The sequence below is a fragment of the Stigmatopora nigra genome, chromosome 4 (assembly GCF_051989575.1).
Source record: "Stigmatopora nigra isolate UIUO_SnigA chromosome 4, RoL_Snig_1.1, whole genome shotgun sequence".
Classification (NCBI taxonomy): Eukaryota; Metazoa; Chordata; class Actinopteri; order Syngnathiformes; family Syngnathidae; genus Stigmatopora; species Stigmatopora nigra.
Window position 1 is genome coordinate 7,205,184 of NC_135511.1, and position 8,282 is coordinate 7,213,465.

The 8,282-nt window shown below is 38.7% G+C and overlaps 1 protein-coding gene across 1 annotated transcript; it reads right to left on the minus strand.

The window, feature by feature from the left end:
- Positions 1 to 2,738: 2,738 nt before the first annotated feature.
- On the minus strand, positions 2,739 to 8,046 carry hspb8 (heat shock protein b8). The gene is made up of 3 exons (XM_077715211.1): positions 7,513 to 8,046; positions 5,125 to 5,188; positions 2,739 to 3,335 (listed from the first exon to the last, which is right to left on the minus strand). The coding sequence occupies exons 1-3, from the start codon at positions 7,913 to 7,915 to the stop codon at positions 3,158 to 3,160; spliced, it is 645 nt and encodes a 214-aa protein (XP_077571337.1). The 5' UTR covers positions 7,916 to 8,046; the 3' UTR covers positions 2,739 to 3,157.
- Between the last annotated feature and the right edge of the window lie 236 nt (positions 8,047 to 8,282).

The following is an 8,282-nucleotide window of genomic DNA, read 5'->3' on the forward strand; positions in this document are numbered from 1 at the left end:
AGTGGAGCCTTCACTGCCCTCAAGGAGAAACACAGTCATCCCCACACACCAACACACACAGACCATGCACCCAGGCAAAGGCCACCATTTATTCTGTGGCAGATGTGTGTTGTCTCCAAGATACACACTCACTACGCCTGCTTTTCAACAAGCAACCACATCCTTTCCAGTTCCAGTCTGCTGCAAACTATCATTGTGAGTCTTTGACACAAACTTCATCCTCCAGAGATCATTCCCACCTCAATTTAATAGAATCTTTCCGAGCCCATTTACTTTCAAGCTATATTCTACAAAATATACAGTATTGCAAATCTTCTGATGCACAAACTACATCTTTTCAAATTTTATTCCGTGATTTTTAAAAAACGATTTATCATGATTGTATTTTTTAATGAATAATCATGATTGTATTTTTTTAAATGATTTATCATGATTGTATTTTTTAAACGATTTATCATGATTGTATTTTTTAATGATTTATCATGATTGTATTTTTTAAATGATTTATCATGATTGTATTTTTTTAATGATTTATCCTGATTGTATTTTTTTAATGATTTATCATGATTGTATTTTTTAAATGATGTAACATAATTGTATTTTTTACTGTTTTATCATGATTGTGTTTTTAAAAATGATTTATCATGATTGTGTTTTTAAAAATGATTTATCATGATTGTGTTTTTAAAAATGATTTATCATGATTGTATTTTTTAAAATATTATTTCACAATTGCTCCATGTGCAATAAGCTCTGCAAAACCCTGCAGTCATCCAAATCTAAATCCAACACACTTTCTGACCCCAATACTACGGTGAAATCTTCTGTAACGCCGCAACATCGATCGAGTCACGCAAAGAACGCTTCCTGAACAAGATGGCAAGAAAACGAATCCCAGTGAACACTTGACTGGTCGCCAGTCGAGAGGAGGGCATGAGAGGAGGGGTTATGGTGCCTCATGTGAAACATGTGTCGTTCTTGTCAAAAACTGCTGCACACTAACCAACTTGTTTGTGAACGTTTAGGAATCAATAACACTTTTACACCATGCTGCTATTGTTTCGATCTGAAGTGGAAAAGAGATTTGCATTCAATTTGGTCTATTATTAAGCCTGAAATTATTCACTTTTGACCAAGATCTGAATCCATTTGCAAATATATTATCATTCAATTGGTGTATGGTTGTTTATTTGTTCAAATTTGGCTCTTAAGGGTGACCCAGAGGCTGTGGGTTTCATTCCCCACTCTGGTGACCTTGCCCAAACCTCATACTAAAGATACTTAAGCTGGTGCTGTATCTGTTGGTAAATGAGGAGATACTAATGCCAAAATGCTTTATGTGTCCTGAAAGTGGGAATTATACTTGAAGATCTTGATCCAATTCAGAATTCTAATCTGAATCCAGTTTGCTAATAATGAAAGAAACCCTTTTTTTGAGGATTGTTTGAATGAATCATCCGTTTTTGGCAGGAGGGTGGGAAGACTCGGATTCTGCCTGGCAGGTCTTGTGTTGATGGATGAGTTAATTTACAGCAAATATCTCCTTGCTGGTGTCGAAGTGGGACATTGTTTTGAGGGATGGATGGGGGGGGGGGGGGGGGGCGCATACGTGTGCACATAGCCACGTCGTGTGGCAATGCAAGCTTTCGGCGCTTGAGCGCTCCACAGGGGGCATGTGAAGAGCGAATGTGCTGTTAAAATGACGCTGCTAGAGGATCATATTGCCTTGTTTATCTTTGAGGAGACAGCAAAGACAGTCAACAGAGCTGTGGGTGCTCGCCGTCGTCATGGCGACGACAGATAAGAGGCCACAGTAACAATATGGTTCCAAATTGGGAATATGTTTCGTCCAATGTGGGAATACATAGAATACATTTGGAATATGAAGCCACCCACGATTGATTAAAGTAAGGGCATGCCATGTTTGTTATGCATTATAATATAATGTTTTGCATTTGTATCATTTTCAAGTAGTAAATGTTAATAATTGTCTATATGGAGATAAGTGTAATTTTTATTTTATTCAACATTTTCATAAAGTTGATGAAAGTTTATTGTAAATGTATTGAAATGAAAACTACTTTTTAAAATTGCAAATTTCACTTCATTTATTTAAACTTCATTTTGATTTGTATTATATTACAATTCAATTTGATATGTTTATTATTTAAAAGCACATTTGTATTAATAAGGTTTTAGGAATATTCACGCAATTAGCTCTGCTTGCAATGCTGTGAATTATTGTTTTAAGTTATTTTAGTTGTTTGACTTGAATTTGATAAGCTTTTAAAATGTATTAGGCTCATGTTTTGACTTATTTTAGGTATCTTTTAATGAACCTAACATTATGAAAAAAAATGTTTCTATTGTTTTGTTTTCTCTTCGATTTAGTTTAGATTTCCATTAGATATGTCATGTTTTACCATCATTCTGGTTTATCTTTTGTTTTTGTTCTAGTTCCTGTTTTGTCTTTGTCATTAACGGTGTCTGCTTGCCTTTTGTGTCTTTAGATGTCAAATTCATTCAAACAGGGAAGGTTGGCTATGAATGCTCGTTTTTCAGCGTGGCCTACGGCCAATCAACTTTGACAAAATGGATTGGGCTTCGAATCCTGTCAATGATAGTCAGTGAGGTATATACGTGAGCTGTAAAGGTTAAAATAAAGAAAAAGAAACTCTACTCTTGACCCTGGTGAGGATAAGCATTTCAGAAAATAAATGAAATGACAGCTGAAGACGCAAATTTGACATTTCATTGCATCGGGAACATCAAACTTCAAATAGAAAAACAGATGCAAAGCGCACTTTTAAAAGAAACCACATACTATTTATAAAAAAAGCAAATTCCAAAAAAGAAGGCACGTGGAACATTTTTGTTTTGTTCAATAATATTGAGGCAAAAAGAAGAAAGAAAGAAATTTTCCACATCAATTACTCAACCCATCAATTGTGCTGACATTGAACACAATAGATGAGTGAATGGCATTGTATTGCGGCATATTAAGCCACTTAATTCGCCTGGTGGTGTCATGTAGTTCCACATTAGTGAGCAATGTCATGGTATCATGACCTCCTGCATTTTTCATCATACACTCAACGTGATATTTTCTAAGATGGGCTGAAATGAAGGTAAGTTGGGGGGGTGGGGGGGCATTTGCTTAGTGCACCGGCGCCTCCTGGAGCCTCGGGCCGGAGTCTGCGTCCTCCTCAGGTGGCGGTGGTGGCGCCTCGTCGCTGAAGAGGTAATAAGGCGGTGTCTGGCGAGCCTCGATGATGAGCACGCCTTCGGGCGACAGCGAGGCGAACACCGTCAGAGGGTCCACATCCGTTGGGATCCTAAAACACAAACACATCTTAGCATGGAACCTAAAATACAAGCCTAAACACAACTGTTTTTTTTTCTCCCTAAATTGATGTTGTAATGTAGAAATAGAGTTAATTCATTCAAATAAATTACGTGAGATCTTAATATAAACACTTTTAGGACACATTCACTCACCCACAGGCCGGCCAATCAGTGTGATTGTGTATGCGAATGGTTGCCTGTCTCTCTGTGTGTTCTATGGCTGACTGGCGACCAATCTAAGGTGTTGTCAGCTCGGATAGGCTCCCACCACCTTTGCAAGGAAGTGTAGTGTGGATGATGAATGAGTGATGACTAATCTTGATTTTATTTCATGAATTACTCTTGTAAAATAGTGTCTTAATCTTATAATTTTGAAAATGTTGTTCTGTTGAAATTTACTATCTTATTCTTGTATAATTCTTAAATATTTCCTCTTAAAATCCTGCATCTTCTACAAACTTATAATTTTATTCCAATGTGTTTTTCCCTGATGAAATTTGATTTATTTAATGAAAGGACAACACATAAAAATGAACATATAAATGTAAATATGTACAATTATAGCCAAAGGCAATTTCCATCTTTAGGCCCTTGTGCAGGTGTACGGTAAAAGATAAAATACATAAAATGTTGTTTGAAACAGGATTTTCAGGTTGCAAAAAGTCACATCTTGAAAAAAAAGGTCTTCTGAGTACTTATGATACGTGAAAGAGAAAACAAAATGTGGTCCACTCTGATTGTGTCACTTCCCTTCAGGTACTTTTGCTTGTCCTCCCAAAATGGATTGAATGTTTTACAAGCTCACGGTGAAGCTAAAGGCAAGGAGGCGTGCAAAGCCTTTGCCAAATAAGGCCGTCGGGCAGACGCATCCCTCCAGCAAGTCAATGTAAACATCACCCCAGACACGGACTGGTTCTCATTAGAGAAAAAAAATGGCCATCCAGCCTGCCCGACGCTTGCTGTCAGTTTGACAAGAGCGATTTATGCCAGTTTATATGTAGGTGACAGTTGAATTAATTTTTATACACAATATACACTATTAGGAACATTAAAAACGTATACCTTGTTCAGTTAAATAAATCATGAATCTCATGTTTTAGAGATGTGCCAAAAGAGTGACCTGAAAATGCCCCCAAAACCCTGATACTGAATATCAGTATACTAATATTCTCCCCAGGCCTGTGTGGGTTTCCTCCGGGTACTCCGATTTCCTCCCACATTCCAAAGACATGCATGGTAGGCTGATTGGACACTCTAAATTTCCCCTAGGAATCAGTATGCGTGTGAATCGTTGTCTGTCTCCTCGTGCCCTGTGATTGGCTGGCCACCAATTCCCGATGTCAGCTGGGATAGGCTCCAGCACCCCCTGCGATCTTCGTCGGAATAAAGCGGTTCAAGAAAAAGGAATGACAAAAAAAGAATACTACTAGGGATAAACTCAGTTCAATTCACAGTAAAAAAACAAAAAAAAACTTGTCTTTCTGTTTTTTAGTTGGATGAAAGAATATTATAGAACAATTTTCTTTTCAATATTTCTATGTACGTATTAAATATAGAGGAAAAGAAAAATAGTCTTTCCTTTATATTTCTTTTTCTTGGTAGGGAAAGCCAATACAGTACCTTTCTTACATTGTATTTTTTTGTGTTGAACATTTCCAATGTGTTATTTTTGGATGAGGGTGCCGTTTCATCAATGACCTCATTTTTTTTGACACTATCTTGCATTGGTTTCAACAACCGTTAGTGGTCTCCTACATATACAGTTGTAAAATGACTCACTGGATCTTTTTGGTGAAATTCTTTGTGACAATTCCTCCTTCCTCTTGCTTCTCTTCATGTTTTCCTGCGGGGAAAAAAAAGATAGGTCAGCACACGGAGAACGTAAAAATACTTCAGGTCCTTTTTTTTTTCTTTTACTCCTCTTTTCATATCTCCCCCTGCATGAGAGCAGCTGCTAAATGTCAGCTTTGCCGCTAGCAAAGTGGCCTTCTTCGACCCCGCCGCCTTCTTTGAGTGCTGGTCGCACGTAAAAAAAAAAAAAAAAAAGAAAAAGCTCAGGAGAAAACACTCGTCTTACTGCCAATTCAACAAGTGAGCTGATTTGTGAGCTCAATCACGAAGGAGGTTAGAGAGCACACATTCCAAGCGTGCTATGTAACATGTTCTGGAAGATTCAGCACATGAGAAATTTGGTTAAGAGCCGACTTTGTGGAGTCTAAAATGGCTGCTTGCCTTAAATACAAATAGCAGACTTGGTGTGTCTTTTTCTATCTATTCATGATACACATGGTAACCAAATTGGATGAGGCCAAGTGAATCTGATTTCTGGGGGCTGGACTGTGATAGACAATTGCACATGATACTATTGAACAAAGATGGTCACTTTAAAGAAAATTGGCAGACTAAAGATTTTCAAAGCATGGCACATTTGACTTTTTTTGTGTCTGCAACCACCATTTTTCTCAAATTCGTTCATTGATTTTCCATAGGAGGGTCGCGAGAGGTGCTGGAGCCAAATATGGCCACCAGGCAAAGGACACCCAAGGAAACAGAAAACATTCACACTAACACTCATTCCTAGGGACAATTTGAAGTGTCTAACCAGCCAACCATGTTTTTGGGATGTGGGAGAAAACCGGAGTACCCGGAGAAAAACCACACAAGCCCGGGAGAACATGCAAAGAAATGTCCCAACCTGGGATTGAACCGTCAATCTCAGAACTCTTAGGGCTAAGCGCTAATCACTAGGACATCAGGACACCCGCTTCTCATTTTACAGTTTGCTAATTAACATTTTGGAGGCTAAATTTTGAATAGAATTCCGAGTATGGTCTCTCAGGCTTTGGGGTTTTATTTTCCCAGCCTTAATTCCTAAACCTTAATTAAAGAAAAACGTCGAATCAACGTTGATTAGAGGTGTATGACTAATGCTGCTAAAATTTGAGCTTCCCTTTCCTGCTTGGTGTCATCATGCTGGGCCTCCAAAGCATGTTTGTGCCACACTTTTAGAATGAGGTCAGGTCTCCAGTGACAACCTCTGACTTAATGATCCAGCTGACATACCAGATATACTTATGTAAGGGGATTTAAATAAAACGGAGACTCTAGAATTGACTCGTCTTTTCAAACCCAAACTTTATGCATTTTCATATTTGTAAGGACCGAACATGTCGAGCATGACAGCGACAGCGCAGAAAACTTCGAGAACATTCCATTCGAAACTTTGACGACAGCAAGATGCTAAATCTGTCTCGCCTCTGGGGGGGGGGGGACAACAGCAACGCTCTAGGAATGTACGACAGGTGTCCGAGTTGCGGACATAGGGAACCCTGAAGTCCACCAGCTGGCGACAAATGACAGATTCTATGCAAGGTTGCCTGGTAAATTATAGTTGAAAGACCTTTCTATTATTATTTGTCAAACAATAAATATATTTCAGGCACAGTGGTCTTTTTGCGAATTAAAAAATATGTATATATGTATATCTATTTTTTATGACCGAAGATCTTTAAGCCTTATAGAGTGAAAATGAAAAAATATTTAAATATTAGTCATTTTAAATTCCTTGTAATTCTTCATCATAATTATGTTTGTAATATAATTGTGCCTATAAATTCATGAAAATTTAATTAAAAACTGTTAAATAATTAAATGATGTAGACTATAAACATAAATAGAAACTTCTTAGAGCCTTAGGTAACTCTGAAGTAGATTTAATTAAACCAATTGCATGCCATTGATGGCAAACGACATCCAATTACTTAAAATAGGAAGATTTGAAAAGGTTGGTGTCACACAAAATAATGTTTTAATTTCTGTTGACAATTCCAAAAGAATCAGTTGTTTTTATTTTATTCACTATACATTTTCTGAAAATGTGACTAAAAATAAGAAACCTTTTGGAACCTTTAACCTTAAAACACGGTTTAAATCCATACAGGAAAAAACTTAATGTAATAATTTGATGAAAATTCTAAATAAAAATTGAACATTGGTTGGTGTTTTGGTTGTAAAAAACAATAAATAGATAAAAACTGGGACATTTGGAACAACATAATGCAAAAAAAGATGTAAAACTCAAACAATAGGCTTGGAAAATTGAAACCAGCATTAAACCATTTCAATTTGGGATTTCAAAAATGTACAATTCACTTGCTATGATCTCACCTGACACTTCGACGAATCCCTCCCTAGTTTTGATGTTCAGTTCATCCGCCTTAAAGCTGTGCACATTAACGCACACTTTCCACGGCTCACCCGCACACCCGCCGGTGGGCGAGCTCCTCGGCGAGGCCTCGCTGAAGCGCCCGGTGGCGAAGGGCGGCGAGAGCCTCCGCCGCCGTTCGGGGAACCCCGTCCGCAAGCCGCTGCCGAAGGGTGTAGCCGAGCTCAGGCGAGAGCCGATCCGGCCGGGGCGCGCCCAGCCGGGCCAATCGGCCGAAAGGTCATCCGGGAATGGCGGCATCCCGAAGTCATCTTCCCCCAGGAAGCGAGACGCCATTGACTCTCCGAAAGGGTCGCGTGGAAACCTCGGACGCCCTCCCACGGTGTAAAAGTCTCCCTCGGCCATGACCGATTAAGAAAAACAAACTCAAATAGATAAAAAGTAGCCTTAAAAAGTCAAATTCCGGCTCTGATGGAGGTGCTGACGCATCACCGTTAGAGACCCGAGAACAAATGCACGCAATAGCCAACCTCGCCTGAGCGTGTCTTTTTATAGCGCGTCAAGTTTCTGGATAAGGCCAAAGGAGCGTGCTAAGGCTGTAAAAAGTTACCCATCAACAACTCTCCAAAGTCCTAAAATGGCCCAAAAAACTTCAAATTGTCAAAACCATCTACTTCAAATCATCAAATTGACTCGCTAAAAGCCATTTTCTCCTATTAAAACACGTAAAAAGCATTTGATTTAAAGATGTGTGACTTGCAGGAGGGGACAC